Below are 21,540 nucleotides of genomic sequence, written 5' to 3' on the forward strand. Positions count from 1 at the left end.
AGGCTCCCTGCTGAGCAGGGAGCCCGATGTGGGACTCGATCCCAGGACCCTGGGATCACGACCTGAGCCCAAGGCAGACACTTAACCAACTGAGCCACCCAGGCGCCCTGAAGAAAAGCACCTTTGAACAACACAGTGGCCAGCTGCTAGATCAAAGTGGTTTCCCAGACTAATACCTTCTTCCGATGTCACTATTTTCCCATAAAGACTGATTCTGTCACCATTTCTAGAATGCAGAAATTACTGCAGCCTAAAAAAATGGTGCCCCCCATTTTTCCTGCTTCATTTACATATTAATTAGTCAATGCAATGAATGTTTACTGCATACCTACTACATGCAAGAAGAGGACAGGCACAATCCAGCTCTAGATCCATGAAGGTTCTAATGTCACCTCCTTTGACTCTTCTCATTCCCTCCACTTCAACTATGTTAGCCTCTTTTCTGTTTCTCGTATAGTCCAGGCCACTTACTGCCTCAGGGCCTTTGTGCAAGCTACGACACTCTCCTCAGGTTTCCATTTGACTTTTGACCTCATTTTGTTCAGGCCCTTCCTCAAAGCCAACTTCTGAGCGAGGCCAATCCTGGCTGCACAACCTAAAATTGAAAGCCCCTTATTCCTTCTGCCCTTCCTGTGCTTCTTTTCTCTTGGTACCTGCCATATCATACATCTTATGTATTTACCATTTTTATTGTCTGCCTCCTTCGTAGAATTAACATCTGTGAGGATAAGGATTTCGGTTTACTGCTATGTTCCCATTGCCTAGAGTGCCTGGCATATTACAAGAGTTTTATAAGTGCTCGTTGAATAAATAAATCGGTGAGGGCAGGAAGGGAGACAGGAACTAAGAAGGTGAGTATTCCAAGCATGAGACTTTGTACTTTATATAGACTATCTCCTGCATGGTGAATATTGTCCCCACATTATAGGTGAGGCAATTGAGATCTTGTGAGAAAACCTTGCCCAAAATTATGCTGTCAATAATTAGAAGAACTGATTTTCAAAGAGGGGCCTTTCCGTCTTCCTTCTCACCATAATGCTACCCTTCAGAAAGCAATGTCACAATGACTTGGAGGGCTTCAAGGGTGGGGCTGCTGCTTAGCAGCCAGTCTGAGTTACACCCTTCATCTTTATCTGTTCATGAGAGTGGTGACTCATAGAGCCATTGTTGAATGAGGGAAACAGGTCAGTTCAAAGGCCCTCCTGGGGACATCTGGTACAGAGCTTCTTGGAGATCTTCAAGGTCCAAGCCATCTGATCCACTTGAGTACATGCGTGACAAAATCCTGCCAGGGATCACCCAGCCATTTCTTTGGAACTTTACTAATGGTAATCATGTTCTTTAAACTCTAGTACATCTATGAAAACTCATTCCTTCGGTATGGGAGTCTTTTATACATAAAAGTCCTGATCCAGGCAGGGCAGGGGGCAGTGCTCTTCTTAGCAAGTCCTGAGCCTTGATAAGAAGTGGCACCCATTTAGATGAAAGGGCAACTTTTTTTTTTTTTTTTTCGGACAGAGGTACTCTGGGAGTTACCTGTGGTTCTGGGCATGGAGGTGGTAGATCAGAAGTGCATTAACTTTTGTTAAATGCCAATTATAGGCTAGTCATTTGCTGTGTAAGATTTGTCTTGTGTTATCTCTTAAATTCCCATGGCAGCCCTAAGGAGGCAAGAAATTTGTGCCATTTTATAGATGAATCAAGGCTAAGTAGCTTCCACAAAGTCATGTAGCTAGTAAATGACACACCAGTACCTGTTGGAAACCAGTTCTGAGAGTCTTCAAAGCCTGTGTTCATTCCTCTACCACCAGATGAGAGGGGGCTGGTACTTAAGTCTGGAAAGTGGGATTTAGAAAGTCTCTGTTCCTCTCCTTCTTTCACCTTCTGAAGACACATCTATTCTCCAGCAGAACCCCTATTCTCTAGATCAGAGGTTCTCAATCCTATTCAGACCCCATCCTGCTTTGAGTAAAAAATTATTTTGTAACACCCCTTTTATTATCCTAATTAAATTCATGGATAACATAACCTGCCACGCATAATTTCATAAATAATATAATGCCATAATTGTAAAGGAGAAAAATAATTTCTAATAAAATAATATGCATTTCAATATATAAATGCTCAGATGTGACTACTTTATAAGACAATGAAGTAGTCAGACTCTTGCACCATATAATAAACAATGAATGAGCCTAGAATTAAGAAAGAAGGTTAAATGTTATACAAGCCGTTTAGGAAAATAAAAAAGCAGATTTATAAGTGGATGCCAGGACAAAGACCAGTGTTTAAGAAAATTAATAACACTCCAGACTTACTGTTTCCTGACAACAAAAAGAGGTGAATAGCTTTAATTACAGTAGGGATAATACTCAACTAATTACCAACCAGTGAGGTAAAAAAAGGAAAAGGAGTACGACTATGTTATTTTTGAAAAGAGGTAAATGTTAATGTGCTTCCTCTAGGATTGCCAGATTTTTAAAAATAAACTATTTTATTGGTCTATCATGCACACCAAAAAGGGCCCAAATCATTACTGAACCGATTAATGAAATATGCGAGGTGACCTCCTCAGTGTAAGCAGTATACCCAGTCCAAGAAATGGAACACCATTATCGCTCCAAAAGCCCTTCTCATGTCCCCTCTCTTTTACTGCTTCCACCCTCCTTAAAAGGCACCCCCATTCTAACTTCTAACACATAAATTAGTTTGCCTATTTCTGGATTTATGTAAATGTACTCATGCAGTATGTAAATGTTCATGTTAAATTATTTCATTCAACACTGTGAGATTAAGCTAGATTGTTATATGTGCAGGATTTTTTTTTCTATTTATTGCTATATAGTATTCTTTCATATGAGGATTGCACAACTTGTTTTTCCATTCTACCATTAATGGGCATTTAGTTGTTCCAGTATGGGACTGTTTGGATCATGTTGTTTTTAATGTTCTTACACATGCCTTTGTGGTGCACATTTGTATGCATTCCTGCTGAGTACATACCAAGGAGCAGGAATTATTAGGTCATAGGGATGTCTACTTCAGCCTTGGTATAAATACTGCCAAACAGTTTTCGAGGTGAATGTATCAATTTCCATTTACACTAAAAGTGTATTCAAGATTTCCAGCTGCTTTGCATCCTAGCAGGACCAAGCGTTATCTGTCTTTATAATTTTAGCCATCTTGTGGGTAGCTCATTGTGGTTTAAATTTCTAACTCCTTTATGACTACTGAAGTTGAGCACTTTTTATATGTTTACTGGTTATTTGGATATTCTTCTTTCTGAGTTCCCCATTCAAGTATTTTACATATTTTTTATTAAGTTGTTTTGTCTTATTGATCTGTAATAGTTGCTTTATATATCCTAGATCAACACTATCCAATGTCAATATAATGTGAGCAATGTGTTTAATTTTAAATTTCTAATAGCCATATTAAAAAAGTAAAAAGAAACATGTAAAGTTAATTTCGCTACTGTTTTATTTAACCTGATATATCCAAAATATTATCATCTCAACATGCAACCAATATAAAATTTATTAATGTGATATTTTGTACTCTTTCTTTTCATTCTAAGTCTTTAAATTCTGATGTGTATTTTACACTTATACAAATCTCAATTTAAATTAACCACATTTCTGGGTGCCTGGGTGGCTCAGTTGGTTAAGCATCTGCCTTCAGCTCAGGTCATGATCCCAGGGTTCTGGGATGGAATCCCACATCGGGCTCCCTGCTCAGTGGAGAGCCTACTTCTCCCTCTGACTACCGCTCCCCCTGCTTGTCTCTGTCTCTCTCTCTCTCTGTCAAATAAATAAATAAATAATAAATAAATTAACCACATTTCAAGTGCCCAATAGTTAATATGGGTAGGGGCTCATACATTGGATGGACACTGCAGGTCTTGATGCTTTTGTGCTTATGTCTTCCTCCATATCTTGCTTATTTCTCACTTTTCTATGGGTATCTTTTTTTAATTATTATTTTAAAACATTTTCAAACCTAAAGAAAAGTTGCAAAGATAGTACAAAGGATTCTCTTACCTATTTACCCCAATTCTTTAATTGTTAAATGTTAACTTCTCTCTCTCTCTCTCTCTCTCCCTCTCTCTCTCACTATACACACACACACACACACATCCAGTTGACCTTTGAACACATGAGGTTAAGAGTGCTCACCCCCTGAGCGGTCGAAAATCCACCTATAACTTTTGATTCCCCCAAAATTTAATAGTCTACTGTTGATAAGAAGCCCTACAAATAACATAAAGAGCTGATTAACATGTATTTTGTATGTTATACGCATTATACACTGTATTCTTACCATAAGGTAAGTTAGAGAAAATAAACTATTAAGAAAATCGTAAGAGAGAATACATTTATAATGCTGTACTGTAAAAAAAAAATCTGCACATAAGTGGAACTTTTCATTGTTTCTCATCTGTCTCTTATACTTTTTTCCCTGTATTCTCTGTCCTTTTGCATCTCTAAGCTTCAGGTCTGAATATTTTCTTCCGATTCAATTCCCAGTTCTTTCATTCTTTTTTTCAGCTTTTGTAATCTGCTGTTAAACTCATGCCTTGCGTTCTTACTTTTAGAGATGGCACTTTATATTTGTACAATTTTTATTTGATTCCTTTTTATGTAGGACATATGACAATGCACTGTTTGATGGGACAATGTGCTGCAGGGTGTCCAGCCTCCCTGGCCCGGTGACCAGGAGCATCCCCTCAGTAATTTTTAACAAGCAAAATGCTTCCTCAAGTTTCCAAAATATCCTGTAGGATTCAGTATCACCTTTTTTGGGAAATCTTACATTAAATGTGTGAAATCATCCTTGCAGACAGTTCTAGGCCAGGGTGTGTGTGGATCCCAGGGTCATCCTTAGAGGCTAAAGGGTAGCATGGGGCAGTCACACCCTGTGTCTGCTGCCTCCCACATCTGATAACTCCTAAAGCTATCCAAAACTCAAGAGAAAAACAGGTTGGTGTTAATATCCAGGACAGGTAAAGGTAAAGAAGGTAAAGAAGTCAACACACACCATGACCTTTCTTCTTGGGTTAGGATGGGAGTGCTCCTGAGGGGACTGGGTACCATCTTAATAATAACCTCTTGCAATTGTCACTTGCCAAGTACCAGGGCCTGATTGCTTTCAACCCGTTTTCTCAATCCTGCCGTTACCCAATAAAGAGGAATTATTATTCCTAATTTGGAGATGAGGAAACTGGGACTTAAACCTTTAAGTGACTGCCCAAGATTTTACAACTATTAAGCACTTCTGTGATTCCTCTGCAGTCCCTGCTCCACTCAAGATTTCCAACCCTTTTAAAACCTCGTGCGTGGAGCGCCTGGGTGGCTCAGTCGTTAGGTGTTCGGCTGAGGTCATGATCCCAGGGTGCTGGGATTGAGCCCCGCATCGGGCTCCCTGCTCCGTGAGTCAGCTTCTCCCTCTCCCTGCTGCTCCCCCTAGTTGTGTTCTCTCTCTCTCTCTCTCTGTCAAATAAAATCTTAAAAAAAAAAAGAAAAGAAATAAAGAAAAGAAAAGCCTCGTGCGTGCCACGTTTAGAGGCAGAAGGCGGCACCCTGCAGAAAAATGGGTCTAAGAGGGGCCTAATAGGGAACTGTCTGGGCTAAGCTCCATTTAGTCCCCAATTCCCCTGCTGTGGGCGTTGTCCTGGGAGCCCACGCCACCCGCCATCACTGCAGGGGCTGCGTTTTCCTAGGTCCCTGATCCTGGCAGTCCAGATTTCGGGGCATTCTGAACCCTGCGTCCCTCCCTCTTCAGCAGCGCATTCCCGGTGGCCCAACTTCCAAAGCCCTTCTGCTTAACCCCTCACCCGCGCAGCTGCTGTAGCCGCGAGTCCAGCAAACTCCCACCAGCACCCAGCCACAGAGTTCACCGTGCTCTCCCCCCGGGACCAAGGGGTGCGGGAGTCCCGCCCCACTGCGCAGGCGCGCGCGGAGCCACACCCCTTGCGTCCCCCTGCGTTCCCTTAGCAACGCGGTACACAAATGCTTGCCCGGGCCACCGGCGCGATGTGTTTAGGCAAAGCGGGTTCGCTGGGCTGGGATAGAGGAATCAAGGGTAGAGGGCAGGAGGAAGAGTGGGGAGGCTGGCGGGCGGGGGGATGCAGTCCATCCCCTCCACGGGGTTCGGTCTAGTTTTTGTTCTCGAGTGGGCCCCAGTCCCGTCTCGGCCTACCTACAGCCCGCGCGCCCCCAGAGCGCTCACTTGGATCCAGGGGCCTTCCTCATGTGGAGTTTCTGCTCTTTCTTGATCTTCAGAGTTGCTGGTTAACTACCCCTTTGGTACACGTCAACAGAGGAAGCTCTTTCCTCACCACCACCCCCCAAACTTGTTGGGGAACAAGTTTCTTCCTCTTCGAGGAGCGCCCCACAGAGGGCCAGGATGTTACATTGCAGAAGATGTGAGTATACACCTTCCCTTGGGGGGGTCCCAGTTCCCTGACTATCTGCAAATACCCAGGTTCCATGGAAGAAAAATTCGATGGAATTTGTGATCTTTGGGGTGGCAACATGAGAAGGTGCCCTGGTCCTCTGCAGCCAGCTGTCAGATCCAATGTAGGAAATTAAAGGACCCTTGCTCCCCACTTCCACCACCCACCAAACGCAAGCCTTTCTTCATATAGTCCTCTATATCATCCCCACTCCATTCCCACCTTCAAAAGCTCCAAACCAATGCCTCCCATTAGTCCAAACTGGGACTGTTGCTGTGCTGCTAGATCAGTTTATGAAATGTCATCAGACTGAGGGTGGGATTACGGCAAATTCAGCTCTGTGGAGCTTACGGGACTGGATTCACTGGAATGCACCAGAATGTCATTTACTCTACCTAGCCAGCCACATTTCTTTGCAGACTGGTATACCTGCCTTGCTTATATAATTGTTTCTATGGTCTTCACTCAGAGGGGTCAAAAAAGAAAGCAACTTCTGCGGAAGATTCAGATACCAACATTTTGAGTTCACTCTGTTTTGATGACTATAATATTCTCTGTGTATTTTCTTTCTTTCTTTTTTTTTTAAATATACTACCTGAAGGTATATGGATTGGCATACAACCTCTCTAAGATCCCGACCAGTAGAAAAGGATATACTTTTGGTGCCAGAACAGCTGAGAGGTTTAAGGAAATCAACAAGGTTAGAAATGGCTTGAATGTGCTTTGATTTTAGTGTGATCCACGTTGCTGCATGTATTTGCCTCGGGAAGCAAAGTGGGGAGAGCGGAAAGTTACCAAAAATTGTGTCCTGAAATTTAAGAAAAATATTTAGACAAACGCTATAAAGAAGTCTATCTGAAAAGCTTGGTTGTTAGCATCTCAAATGTGTGTGAGAGCCCCGGGAGCATGAAAACAATTCTTCAAAGAAATGGTATCAAGACCGAGCTTCAGGGCTGACACAGCTGACATTAAGTACCAAAGCTTTGTTTCTATTATCTTGCCACTTAAAAAACAAATTGCTACTTTTAAACCCTTTTGTGTGATTGGATTTCAAGCCTAAAAGTCTTCAGTATAGATCCTAATCTGTTGTTGGATATTTTTCTGACAGTGGAGCTCAAAGAGAGGGGTACTGGCTCTAAAAAATCTCTGAGTGGGATGGTGGGGGCAGCAGGTGCAACAAGTCACCTTGGTCGTTTAACTCCTGCAGATCTCTTTCTACAGCCCCAGCTTATGAATCTTTAGATAGCTGAACCCCACACTTATATTGGATTTCTGCCTCCTGTAGCCTTATATCTATAGCTGGGGTGGTGAAACTATAGCTGATACAAGAAGAGGATGAGTTTGTTTTCTTTAATTAGAGGCTTTATATGTATATATATCACGCTCTAACATGTTTATCTTTTTCTGACAAACAGGACATGATGCTTTACCCCGGCATGTACCAGGCTGCAAATCCTCAGGAGCAAATACACAAACAAAATTTTGCTCCATTTAATGCCTTGTTGCCTCGATTTAGGACATACTCAAAGGGCAGTTATTATCCTGGGTATGTCTCCTCTCTCCTGGAGCATTTCATCAAACAGCAATAGGAAAGGATGTATAAAGGAGGGGTTCCATCCAAACCATGCCAGCTGAATAAGAAACCACCACCCATCTTTAAAGAGCCAACCTCTGACCTTCCAGATATCTGGCATTATAGAGTTCTAAATCATAGTGTTTCACTCAATCAATAGCTATAAATGTGCCAGGCACTTCCAAGGGGTCCAGAGATTTTGCATTAAACCCCTCACACAAGGTTCCTCATTCCTTGGAACTTACACTCTCAAATCCGGACAGATGAGAAGCAAATACACTCAAAAAAAAAAAAGTCAATGGTAATAAGGACGGTTACCATATAATTTAGCAGTCAGACAGTGACACTTCTGAGAGTGAGCTTACTAATTAAGGCAAGACCGTAGCCATGAGCTAGGTTTGCCACAGGCACACCAGGCGGTGTGGTGACCCAGTGATGTGCTGTGAAGACAGTGAACAGGGTGGTGGTGATGGATGGATGGTGCTACTTTGGATGTCCAGGAATGTCTTTAGGGGCAACGACACTTGACCTGAAGTCTGAATGACAAGACTGAGCCAGCCCTGTGAAGATCTGGGCTAGGGCTTCCCAGGCAGGAGGAGCTGCAAGTGCAAAAGCTGTAAGCTGGGGAGGGACTGGTGGGAGGAATAAGGAGGAGGCTGGTGTGGCTAGAGTGTGGAGAGCAAAGAGGAACTGAAAACAGAGCAGGAGTGCTGGGGCTGAGCGCATGGCCCTTGTAGACCACGTGCTTCAGGAAGCCATTCAGCAAGTGTGGAACCGCGGGGCAAAGGGTCAAGGTCTTTGTTTTGCTCGTGAGAAATCCACGGATCAGTGAGTGAGTGTAACTTTCTCAAGGTTGCATTAAGGAAGTGGAAGTGTTGACCTTTGGTCCATTCTAAATACTGTTTCCAACACAACAGCAAAGAGTCTACACAAAAGACCAAGTGTTATGAACAAAGGCAATTATAATGCCACATCAATCAAACTTTAACTGGTTCTGCCTCCCCGTCCTGAGATTGCTGATTGAATTATCATTACACTTTTACCCCCAGTTTCCGATCACAGGCAGTACTTATTCATGACCACGGTAGGCTCTTTTCTCACCCACCACTCCTGGGATCTTTTGGTCTCTCAGCCAAGGATACTGGGTTGCAGAAATATTTTTCAAACTAGAGTTCATTTTAATCCTAACTGGGATGTCAAGACTAGATCTCTCTCTCTTTTTTTTTTAAAGATTTTATTTATTTGAGAGAGAGAGAGAAAGAGCACAAGCAGGGGGAGTGGCAGAGGGAGAAGGAGAAGCAGGCTCCCCGCTGAGCAGGGAGCCCAACGTGGAGCTCAGTCCCAGGACCCCAGGACCATGACCTGAGCCGAAGGCAGATGCTTAACTCACTGAGCCACCCAGGCGCCCCAAGACTATATATCTTTAACACTCACAGCTTATCAGAAATACATTAACAGGCAAGGGAACCCCACACTTGCCCCACATGAAAAAGTTAAATGGGCTGTTACTTTTTCTCAAGGAATTAGGCCGAGTTCAGGGATAGCTGTGGTACTGACGGAGTTCCTATATGGTCCCTAAGTCATTACACGTGATGCTTTGTATTTTTATTTCTAGCCCTGGCACATACAACCCGCAGGTGAAGCCACCCCCCAAAATCACCTGGCCAATGAAATTTGGATCTCCAGACTGGGCTCAGATTCCATGTCTACAGAAAAGAACCCTAAAAGCTGAGGTAAAAAGCCTGGACTTGTGTAGAGCCCTCTCTCTTGTACTTTCATATGTACCAAGGGTTCTTATCCAGGAGTGTCTGAATGAGCTTCAGGAAGTTCTTGTTCCCCTGACAGCATATGCATGTGCTGTTTTGTGCAGACATGCATATGAGAATCTTTTTGGAGAGTTGCACCGTTTTGTTAGATTTTTAAAGGTGGGTATGACTGACAAAAGTCACATTGTCTTACTTAATCCTCAAATAATCTTCTGGTGCAGGAACAGGACAATTATACCTCAGTGATAGAGGAGGAAAATCAGGCTCTAAGGGATTAAGAGACTTGTGCAAGTTGACAACTTGAATCTAGATCTTGTGACTCCTAAGCCCGTACACTTTCCATACACCACTAGAGTATTAGGTCATCAGGGCGCTGTAGAGCATTCTGGTAAGAAAATGGATTCAGGGAACAGACTGCCTGGGTTCAAATGCTAGCTCCCATATTGCTGGCTGTGTGATCTCCAGCAATTTTTCCAAGCCTCAGTTTTCATTTCTTTAAAATGGATGTAATAATAGAATCAAGCTGATAAGGTTTTAAAGATCAAGCAAATATAGAAAAGCATTTGACGTAGTACATATAACATAATAAATGCTCCACCCATGTGAGCTATCATAATTCCAGAGGTGCTGTTTTTTAAGAGGAACCTTGGATTAATTCCACAGCTATTTGTTAAATGCCTAACGTAGCAACATCATCATGCTAGACCTATGAGTAACAGGTATCAAACACATAATCTTTGTTGTTGAGAAGTTTACCAGTTATACTTGGAGATTTACCAAGTCCTAGCATGACAGCACAGCAGCATGACAGAGACTAGCTGTACGTTGACAGAATCCTAAGACGAGGCTCATATGGGGTGGGCTACAGCTGGGCCACAACAGCAGTGATGCGCACTTCTATTTTGCACAGCCAGAAGGACAGGAGGCGGAGGGTTCTCATTAGAATATTGACCTAGACAACATTCCTTCGTTGCAGTTGTCCACCGACAAGGACTTCAGAAAGCACCGGAACCGTGTGGCCTACCTAAGCCTGTTTTACAATTGAGGAGCTGTGACCACCTTCACGTGCTCCTCCTGACCATAGATCCAGGACTGAGGACAGAGCTGCTCTTCCCCCCAGCACTGCCCTGCTCTCTTGTCTGCCAGCATGGGGCCCAGGGAGGGAAGGGGCTCATCACCACTGTGTGAGAACAGAAAGGCTACATCAGACTCTTCTGTGTCCATGTGCTGGTTTGTCATATACATGCATAGATGGGCCTGGGTTCCTGCCCAGTGTTCAAGGGGGTGGCTCCATTTTACTGAAATAGTCATGGGTCTCTGTCCTCATGCTCTAATTCCCAGGTTCCAGTTTTATGTATTCTACCACTAGCCCTGGAAAGGGGGCTGCTGGCCTCTCCATATCAAGGATTGGATGACTACCTTGGGCTTATTCATGGGCTTGCTACACACGGAGGGTACTTACAGGCAGAGTAAAACATTTATATTTTAGAAACTCTTCCAGATTTCTGAGTTTCTGACATGCAATGGGCAGGTCAGGAATTTGTCCTTTTCCCAGACTGATATTAAAGTCACTGGATCAGAAATTCCCCACTTCCCATTCCTTCATCCATGCCATTTGTAGGTCATCATATTAATTGAGTTCCTACCATGTGTCAGGAAGAGTGGCAAGGACTGGGAATATCGCAGGAATCAAAATAACCTCATCTCCTGGTCTGGAAGCTACAGAAGCAGTGCCCTGCTGTAGACGTATCCGGAATACCTGACTTCCTGGAACACACCCTCTAGGCCTTAGACATGCTGTACTTTCTAGCACCTTCTAGCAACCCACAGAGAAACTCACTTTTACATTCTGGTATCTGAGCATGTGAAAAGAGGCAGAGAGCACAGCAGCCTGAAAAAGCAGAGGCCTGGTGGAAGTATATAACAGGACAAGAGAGAAATGGCATGGAAAAATCTAACCTGAGCCTTGGCCAGTTGAAGCTGGGGGCTGGATCCCTGCTCCCTGATCCTTGCTGGAGAGACAAAAGGTCTGGGGTCTGTGTGACTTACCAGCTCAAAGCAGCACCACCCCATCTCAGCTGCAGTCCAGCACAAAGGCCTGGGGCTCTGGGCTCTCTACGTAAGGTCTGAGCCTAGAAGGGCCTCATTATCTCTGTGAAAGTGGAACAGCTGCGGAAGGCAGAGTACCAGAAATCCAGCCTAAAGCCTGCTTCTGGGTCTACATTTGTCCATTCCTGAGCCCCACCTCCCACCAACCGCCCAGACTATTTTCCTGTCAGAGCCTCTACCTGCTGTAGCCAAGTGCAGAGAACTCATTACACATCAAATCTTCTCAACAAGGTAATATTCTTCTGCACATGTCTTTGATGGTGAATGGCACATGGAAGCAGGCCTTAATCAAAACCTCTACCATGATGGTGCAAAGAGGAGATTTTGAGATTTCTGGTGACATTTGCACAGTAAGAGCTGGGTCAAAGTGGAACTAAGAAAGGGGGAAGCCAAGAGTTCACTACTATTGGTTGGCTCTAAATTCTGGATTTAGGTGTCAGATACAAAGGGGTCTTCCATTTCTATTTAGCTCTTCCGGCCATGATGGTGAGCCTAGGAAAATGGCCAGAGTCCTAGAGCAGAAACTCTACCAGGAACAAAGGATATGCCTCTATCTGAAGTTGAGTCTTTATGGAAGCTAGACCCTGGGGGACCCCAGGTGAGGACTAGGGAACAGCAGAGGAGCCCTGCCAGCAGAGCCCTCTTCCTCAAATATCTGATCATAGGTCTCTCCTCCACTGAAACCTACATGGGTCCGTTTGACAGGAGAATCAAGTCCAGACATTTAGCAAGGCCCTGCCCCTCTGACCGTAACCCACCTTGGCTGCCTCGTTTCCTACTATCCTCTCCAGTACCTTGTGTCCAGCCAGTCGGGATTTCCTGATGCTCTACAATTACACAAGCTCTCTCCTGCCTCTGTGCTGTCCTTATGCCAGTTTCTGCATGAGATCCCTTTCTAACTCTCTCTACCCAGTGAGTTCCTACACGTACTTGAAGGCGAAATCTAACATGGTTTCCTTTGTGATACTTCCTCTTTCCTGCCACCCCCAGGCACCATTCGCTGTAACAGTCTTTATGTCACTTGTATTATCATGAATGTGGTTGTATAGCAGGCATTGCTAAGCACTTGTTATCACAAGACATGTAGATCTGGGGACCGAAAGAGAAAAATGAACAGTCTCTTTTCTCTTGATCATAATCGAGTTGTGGAGGCAGACGTGCAATGGGTACAATACAGTGCAATGTGTAGTGAACTGTCAGAGGTACAAAGTGCTATGGGGGGAGGGAAGGAGGAGTAATAACCTCTCATGGGGGGGGGTAGGCGGAGGACACGCAGGAAGATGTCAGGGATCAGGGAAGATTTTACTTACACAAAGAGATTTCAATAAATACCTTAGGAATAAATTAATGATATTCCATCAGTGGTGATGGCATAAGCAGTAAATGGAAAGAAAACTCTAGAATGTGTTTTACAAGTATAACCCAAATATGGACTGGGGTCCATGTGGCCACTTTCTGCGTGAATTCACATTTAAAAAAATGCATTACAGCAGCTAAAAACAATTAAAGAGGAATTCCAATTTTTGTATCACTTACAGAACATTAAAAAGCCTCTAATTTGTAAGCATAAGCAACATTTCTCAAAATCTTCATCCCGTGTTCCCCTTCATCAATCCTATGTTGCTGTGGAACATCCCCCCCAAGAAACTTCAAATTCCAAAGCTTTATTTTCACCTCTCCCATCCAGAGTTTCTATCCCTTCTCTCTTCCCTGTTACCTTCCAGCTTTTTAAAAATCTCATTTACTCCTCATTCCTTTCACCTTTTTTGACCCACTAGCATCTCTCTTCCTCTCTTCATCTCTCTCTCTTTTTCTGTCCCAGTCCTTCAGTCTCTGTCACATAACATACAAGAATCAGACAGACAAGATCTTTATTAGTGTGGTGGGGACAGAGTGGCATATTGGAAGGTAGGGAACACTCCCATATTAATAAATCTTGTCCCTATCCTACCATGATAGACAAGGTGGAACAGACCATAAACTGTGGACAGCTTCTGTTGGGTGCTATTTTCTAGAATCCAGGAGCAGACAGAATTGCTAGCTCTGGCTTTACCAATACCATATGTTGTTCCAGTGTCTGCGGTTTGTCCCTGCTGATGAATTTCAGGATACTCATGATAACTTGGATTTGTTGTATTTCAGTGCTGAGAACTTTGTAGCGATTATATCTCCATCTCAAGATCTTTGCTCTATATAGTTGAGGCCATGAATAGAGGTGATACTGAGGCAGAAACAGTGGCTGATGGGGCAGGGATGAGGATGCAGGTGAATTGGGGCTGAGCTGAGCTTCCTTCCCTTTGACAAACGAAGGCTATATCTCCCATAAGAGAGACGCAACAGAAAGAAAAAGGAATTGTCAGAGTGTAGACATTAGCCAATTCCATAAGATCAACTCCATTGTGTGTTGGTGAAGGGGAATGATGCAATGATGTAGAAAAATGTACACCTCCATCTACCACTACCACCCACAAACATCTAGATTGAGAATTCTTTGCATCTTTCTTTCCAGGTAAATCCTTCTAATTACATTTCTTGAAAGAACTTTGGGTCCCAGAGCAATACAAGTTTTGACCTCCCTAAAGGCAAAATTACTGCCTTAGAAGAACCCACTGCAGATGATTGTTCATAACCTACTGTGGAATGCAAGTTCAGCTACTGGGCTTATTTCAGACAGGAAACATGCTCAAGAGCAATACACTGTACTTGATAGAAAATTGCTAGTGAGTCAATGCCATGTCTCATTTGTAATCGCATGCCTCTGTGGCTTGCACATAGCAGACTTTATCATATAGCAACACAATAAAAATATTTAACACAATTGATCTGGATCTGATTTTAACACTAACTGTATGATTACCTGTCCACACCCCACTTTCTTCCACTGTAAAATGAGATTGGGGTTCTAAACTCAAAAGCTTTCAGGCCCAGGCAGGCAAAGGACATATGTGAGCAGCCTGAGAGCACCCATAGTGAGTAGGGAAGAAAGGGGTCTGTGAAAATACCAGAAAAATTTCATTAAAACTGTGCTGCTTTCTTCAAGAAGAAACACCATTTTGTAATCTGAGTTGGCCTCAGAGCACCAGTTTGAAATGTTCTCCAAGGATTCTTTTTCTTCTCTAACATTCAAGAATGGAGAGAAGAATGTGTTGGAAGGGAGAGTGCTGGGAGGGCTGGTCACCTCCACCAGAGTACTTTATGTAGGTACTACTGTGTCCTTAAAATCTATGTGCGGGTCCTCACTCCGAGACCTCTGCTCTGTGTTCTCGCCCATTGGGCAATTCACAGATTCCCCCAAAGAACTGTTGCTAACTTTTTTTTTTTTAAGATTTCATTTATTTATTTGAGAGAGAGAATGAGATAGATCATGAGGGTCAGAGGGAGAAGCAGACTCCCTGCTGAGCAGGGAGCCCGATGCGGGACTCGATCCCGGGACTCCAGGATCATGACCCGAGCCGAAGGCAGTCGCTCAACGAACTGAGCCACCCAGGCGCCCCTGTTGCTGACTTTCAATCTAGAATAAACTACTACAAGCAAAACACAAAGAAGACATTTAGAAGGAACAGCAAGGACGTTTGGAGATTCTTGATTTATTAGTTGCAGGAAGTAAGATTCTAGTGCACAGAGGGATCAGACTAGTCTAAAATGCTGCTGTCAGCCCAGAGAAACAGTAGGGCAATCCCAGAGTTCTGCTGGGAGGGTGGAGACAGCTGCCTCTTGCTAGTCTAGTTAGAGACAGCAAAACCCATCCTGTTGTTCCCAATGTCGTAGACAGTGTAATATTCCTTGAGGAAAACATCTCCCAGAATCCACAGGGGCTGCCCAGTGGGGGAGGGCAGGTAAGTGGCCTCAATCCCAAGCGTGCAGTAGCCATTATTCTGCAGACAAAGAACATCAGGATATAACCAGGTGCATGGAGACGCCTTTCCCTACAGGAACTTCCCACCCTATGTTCCTTGACACCTCTGGGGTCTCTGGCTTCTTGTTCACCCTCAGCCCTGCCACTAGTGACTCCCCATAGGTGCTCAGATGTGAGCTGGGACACACAACAGCTGTTTGTGCCCATCCAATCCCATTTCCCTGGAGCCTGGAGTGCATACGTACGTTGAAGACATAGGCAGAGGGAGGCAGAGGTAATTGGGTCCCGCTGATGACGAAGGTAATGGTGGGCATGCTCTGTAGGGAGCTGCAGTTGACCACATACTGAGACAGAAGAGAAGCAGAGCTGTAGAGTGCCAGGGGACTGGGGGCCCAGACAAAGGGCCCAAGTCCCCCATTCCCTGTGAGACTCTCTTCCTGACCTTCCAGCAGAGGTTGGTTGAGAGCATGGAAGGCAAAGGCTGATTCCCAAGTACAACACCGACCAGATGCTTTTGCTTTCCTGGGCCTCCCTGGACACATCTCAGCTCTGAGATTTTGATTGTGTTGATATGGCCACAAGGAGTTAGGCTCATTCCAGAACACGAATTTCTACTGCCAGAAAGTACCACTTACAGAGAAGAAGCATGGGCACATCCTGTGTGAAGCATGTTCTCACATAAGTGTGTACCTACCCACGTACTCATCACAAACACACACACACACACACACACACACACACCCTGAGGGACCAAGATTTAGTCTGACTAAACTAGACTCTTGCATGCAGGAGGAGCAAACTGCAGAAGCAAGTATAGGGGAACAGGGGTGGGCACAGGAGGCTGCTCAGAGTAAAAGCCAAAGGAGTATTCCTAGGGAAGAAAGAAACCCAAGTGGAATGGAGAAATGCAATATGCCTGGCTCTGTTCATAGAGTCAAATGACAGTGCCACACCAAGGTGAGATGTGTTCCAAGGGGCTGCAATGGAACAGCCACCACTCCTGACAATCATTCAGCCCATACTCACAGTTGGAGTTGGTGTTATTCCCTCCTCTTATGCCTCCTTGCCTGAAAGGCCATGCTGTGTCCCTAACCTGATCTGATCTTCCAGGAGCTCAGGTTCCCCCCGCCCCCCAACCCTTCCTCCTGTGCTGAGACTATGTGCATGTACAGAGAAACCCTTGGCTTCTGGTTACTCACATCACCATTCTGAGCCTCCTGGGCTCTGGTTGCCTGCAGGAAGGAGCTCATGAACTGCTGGGGAACAGCTAGCACATAGGTCCCTGTATCCACAACGGCCTGGCAGCCTTGGAAGCACAAGCCAGTGGCCTGGGTACCGATGAGAAACCTGAGGGAAAGAGCAGTGGAAAAGAATCAGGTGCCTCTGCCACAAACATGTGCCATGTCCACTGAGAGGTAGTGCCCAGCTGTTGTATGGTCTTGAGCAAAGGCCAAAGAAGTATATCTTTAATTGGTGGTGATGGGAGATTTCCTGAAGGCTTGGAGTGTAGAAGTAACCGATTCATGGTCCTAAGCTCTGGGAACAGATATGCTTGGGCTCAAATTTTGAAATTTGTGAAATGTGTGACTTTGGATAAGTTACTGAACCTCTGAGCCTTGATTCCTTTATCTACACAGTGAAATATACTATTGACCACCTCATAGTGTTGTAGTGGAATGTACATGCAAAAATATATATAAAATATTTAGCACAGTATCTGGCACATCAAAAACATCAATGATAGCTGTTACTTTTACTGATGAAGGACTTGGTAAGGACTGTGCTACTTGGGATAATGAAGCTCCCAGGAACAAAGACATGGATTCACAGAAGCCTAGGAATGACCAACCTGCTGACATGACAAGTTTCAGTGACCAAGTCAAAAAGTTTAGGCAAGCGCTAGATGCCTAAATGCTAGATGTCTACTGAGCTCCAGAACAATCAGCCTGAGGGTTTGCTGATTCTTTCAGAAGTTTATGCCAATGCAAGAACAGGAAATATTGTCACACTGGAGGAACATCCTAGGGGTGTCCATAATCCATAGGAACTTTCCCCTGTACTTACTCATCGATGGCAATCTGCCAGTACATTTCCCGGGTGACAGGAGTCCAGACGATCTCACCAGAATAAAATTGGGAGTCCACACCTCCCAAGATGAGCTCCCCACCATACTTATAGGTTGGTTGGCTATGGAGAAAAGGAGAAGAGCATGAGTTCCCACAATACACATATCAGGCAGCTCCTTCCTCCCCTCTCACCATCCCTCTCTCTTTCAGACACAGAGGAACCACAGGACGAGGGGTCTTGTCCGCTGACCTGCTCTTCAGACTCCACCAGGCTCAAGGCACAAGGGAGAGGAGCCTCCTCAGAGGAACACCCAGAGTATCAGAGAACTGGAAATATAAACTATGCCCATAAAAGAGGAGATGGAATTGGAAACCAGGCCCCTGAAAACAAAACAAAGCATCCCAGGGAAACCCTTCTGGGGACAAAGTGAGAACAAGAAGAAACACCTCAGAGAGTGTCTGGAATTGGGGCCTGACAGAGAGAGATCTCCTGTGTGCAGTGAAGGGGATGCTCCTGTCATGTTCAAGTTGGTAACTAGACAGTGTTAAGGGGATTCAGGCCTCCTCTGTTCCCTACTCTGGGCCTGCCAGTCACTGAAGAAAGATATTTGGCCTCAGGTTCCCTGAGGATCATGTGATTAGGAAAAAGAATCTGTAAGTAAAGTTTGCCATGAAAGCTCAAAGCCAGTAGAGTAAGAAAAGTACTGGATTTGTGACCAAGATATTTGTGTTTGAGTCGTGGCTTCACACTTATCAGACCTTGCTCAATATTGACCACCTGTCTGAGCCTGCATTGCCTCAGTGGAAAAATGGGGCCAATGGCAAGATTTTTGAGATGTCATGTGAAGTAATAACTATAAGAACTCTTTGTAGGGCCAAATATGTTATTACAAATATCATTTATAATTCTCTTTATTATAAATCTGATTTTACTATATTAGTAAGTAATCATGTGGCTTGTTCTAAAGCCCTACAGCTATGCAAATCTAATACAACAATGTCCACATTTACTGACTAAATCTTGAGGGACTATAGTTCATTTTTAAGGAAAGAGTCATCTTATGGCTTTGGCCTAAATTAAAAATTCTTCTAGTGCAGGGGCTCCTGGGTGGCTCAGTGGGTGGGGTGTCTATCTTTGGCTCAAGTCATGATCCCAGGGTTCTGGGATCCAGCCCCACAATCGGGCTTCCCTGCTCAGTGGGGAGTCTGTTTCTCCCTCTCCCTCTGCCCCTCCTCCCTGCTCATACCCTCTCTCTCAAATAAATAAATAAAATCTTAAAAAAAACTCCTCTACTACATTAAAATAAAATTCCTACAAAAATGTAATTACAAATTTTCAGAAATGCATGAAATGCACATAGCCGGTTATACTCATTGTGTCAAGATATGTTAAAAACTTGGCCTTGTCTGATGTTGACTTGCTGAAAGCTCCCACAGCCTCATTTGCTGAGACCTACCCAGGGCAAGGGTGCTCACCGAGAGAAGTAGAAACTGAAGATGGGCTGGGTGAGCTGGCCTTGCTGCACCATGCTCTGCATGACTGTTTGGGCATTCCCCACTGCCAGGTTGGGGTAGGCCATTCCCAGAATACCATCAAAGTTTGCATAATAGAAGGGATTGCTGGGCTCAATCTCACTCAGACCAAATAGCTGGTTATTGATGACGATGTTCTGAACCTGGGACAAGCAGGGAAAAAAGATCAATAGTTCAGGTGGATAAAGCCTTCCCAGACTTAGGTGCCCAGGGAATGGAATCTAGACCCTTTTTTGGGGAGAGGAAGTTGGCTTCTTTCATGCTTAGCTCAATCATGGGTGGGATATGGAAGATGAAGAGACAACAGCATCATCCAACCATGTATGTCTTGGAAAGAAGAGTGTGGGTGTTGGGGAAGCAGAGGCTGTTGTGTTCTGGAGTTAAGAGTTTCCACTTCCACGGACAGTGAAAGGACAGTGGCTGGCTTTATATTGAAAAATCCATGTGCACAAATAACATAGGAACTGTGGGTGATTGATGTAAAAGGAAAGAAAATAGTGAAAGGAAGATCTTCAAATACCTAGCGTAAAGTCATGTGCAGGAGGAAGCAGATGTGCTCCATGTGGCCGCAGAGGTCAGTACCAGGGAGCAAAGTCACAGGGAGGCACAATGTAAAGAGCTCCCTGCAGTCAGGACTGCTGTGGGACCAAGTCCTGTCTTGGGAGAAAGGTTTAATTAGATGGCCTTTGGTATCTTTTCCAACCATCAGCTTCTGGGCGTTCGTGCCTACCTAGTAATCATGGGTCTCTCTGACAGCTTTAGCCTCTAAAAAAGGGGAGCTAAAGAGCAGACCCACAGAAGGATGAGAACAGCACTTACATTAACAGTGTCATATCCCAGGAGCACAGTCAGGCTGCCACTTCCATAATACAGTGTATAGGTTTGCCCATTGTTTCTGTAGGTAGAGGAACTGCTGGGGTTGAACCTGTTGTGACTGGCTGTGCAAGGATAGAATGGAAATTTAATGTCAACACATTTTCCCAAAAACTTGGAGGACAGTTATCCTTGATGGCCTGAGACCGTCAGACCGAGCCTGGGATTGGGCCTCAGCCTCAGATCCTTTGTGCTGAAGACAATCTGTAGCCCCAGAAAAGTCTGTCCCTTTGGGAAACAGATGTTGCCCCTTCCTTCCATTTCCTGAGGGATGGCTCAACTCAAAGTGACAGGAATTGGGGCCCACAGGAGAAAGCTGAGGAAAGGGAACAATGTAGAAAAGAATGGAAGCCTTGGTCTATTTCTGCTGTCTCTCTCCAGAACTGTAGCACTTGTGAAATGTAGACCAAGGGCAAGATTTCCAGATGGTCTGAATTTAAGGAGGATGAGATCATGGGTCTGCACCAAGAACTCTGGACTTGGATGCTGAAATTGTGCTCAATCCTGACTCTGCCCTGCCCTCTGCTCCTATCCATGGGTGGGTGATGACGGTGGTATACTCACAGCAGGCCTGGCTCTGGCAGTAGGTGGAGGGCACCCACAGGTTGGAGGAGCCTGTGTCAAAGAGGACCAGGAAATTTTGTGGCGGTGTCCCAATGCTGATCTCTCCAAAGTAGTAGGACTGCAAAGAAAAGTTTGTCACTCTCATGAAGTAGCCAAGCCTTGTCCTAAGGATGGGGAAGATGTTGACTCACTAGAAACCACATTTTGGACAAAGTATATTCTTCTCTTTCCAGAAGTTCTCCTTCACATCTAGAGCCAGATCCCCTCAATATTTCCCATTTTTGTCCCTAATTGAAAGACTTTGACTAGGTGAGAACTGGTCTGGCAAGCCAGTCTCTTCTTCCAAAGCATTTTCTACTCTGTATCAGGTGATAACACCATGGATTTACCTTATATGCCAGAACATGCAAACTTGGAAAAGCAATCACTTTTTCTCCATTCCCAGTGCCCAAACCCCTCCCCACATCACACACACACACACACACACACACACACACACACACACACACACACACACATCCTTCTTTTTCTTCCAGTGTTAGATATTTCCCCACCATTCCCCTCCCTCTGGTCACACAGTAGCTAAGGTGCCAGGAAATCCACAGGAAGGTGAAACTTAGTTTAGTAATGAGAAGTAGCATGGAAAGCAAGAAGAGAACTTCACTGAGCCACAGTTTAAGTTGTAAGTGAATTTGGACCAGTCATGTCAGTTACCTGCCTCTCCTTCCACCATCTATAGAAAGTGG

The 21,540-nt window shown here is 44.5% G+C and overlaps 2 protein-coding genes across 6 annotated transcripts in view; one reads left to right on the forward strand and one right to left on the reverse strand.

Annotated features, from left to right (window-relative positions):
• The first annotated feature begins 1,190 nt into the window (after positions 1 to 1,190).
• On the forward strand, positions 1,191 to 18,100 carry PIFO (primary cilia formation). 5 transcript variants are annotated; one of them, XR_003516052.1, is made up of 7 exons: positions 6,006 to 6,081; positions 6,282 to 6,424; positions 7,056 to 7,154; positions 7,870 to 8,000; positions 9,643 to 9,760; positions 10,770 to 12,133; positions 18,035 to 18,100. XR_003516052.1 is itself a non-coding variant. In XM_027572717.2 (6 exons), the coding sequence occupies exons 1-6, from the start codon at positions 1,271 to 1,273 to the stop codon at positions 10,836 to 10,838; spliced, it is 618 nt and encodes a 205-aa protein (XP_027428518.1). In that variant the 5' UTR covers positions 1,191 to 1,270; the 3' UTR covers positions 10,839 to 14,703. The 5 variants fall into 5 exon arrangements, 3 of the variants coding, with proteins under 3 accessions (XP_027428518.1, XP_027428503.1, XP_027428523.1); XR_003516051.1 differs by lacking the exon at positions 18,035 to 18,100 and adding an exon at positions 14,412 to 14,703; XM_027572717.2 differs by lacking the exons at positions 6,006 to 6,081; positions 18,035 to 18,100 and adding an exon at positions 1,191 to 1,328 and having other exon boundaries at positions 10,770 to 14,703.
• Positions 15,474 to 21,540, reverse strand: part of OVGP1 (oviductal glycoprotein 1) — a 30,745-nt gene continuing 24,678 nt past the window's right edge. Inside the window, exons 5-11 of the mRNA XM_027572683.2 lie at positions 20,795 to 20,912; positions 20,177 to 20,295; positions 19,301 to 19,500; positions 17,823 to 17,945; positions 16,958 to 17,105; positions 16,004 to 16,102; positions 15,474 to 15,777 (exon numbers count right to left, since the gene is read on the reverse strand). Coding sequence (XP_027428484.1) covers positions 15,625 to 15,777; positions 16,004 to 16,102; positions 16,958 to 17,105; positions 17,823 to 17,945; positions 19,301 to 19,500; positions 20,177 to 20,295; positions 20,795 to 20,912 — 960 coding nt within the window. The 3' untranslated portion in view covers positions 15,474 to 15,624. The remainder of the gene's footprint in view (positions 15,778 to 16,003; positions 16,103 to 16,957; positions 17,106 to 17,822; positions 17,946 to 19,300; positions 19,501 to 20,176; positions 20,296 to 20,794; positions 20,913 to 21,540) is intronic.

This window comes from Zalophus californianus, chromosome 4 (assembly GCF_009762305.2).
Source record: "Zalophus californianus isolate mZalCal1 chromosome 4, mZalCal1.pri.v2, whole genome shotgun sequence".
In the NCBI taxonomy this organism is placed as follows: domain Eukaryota; kingdom Metazoa; phylum Chordata; class Mammalia; order Carnivora; family Otariidae; genus Zalophus; species Zalophus californianus.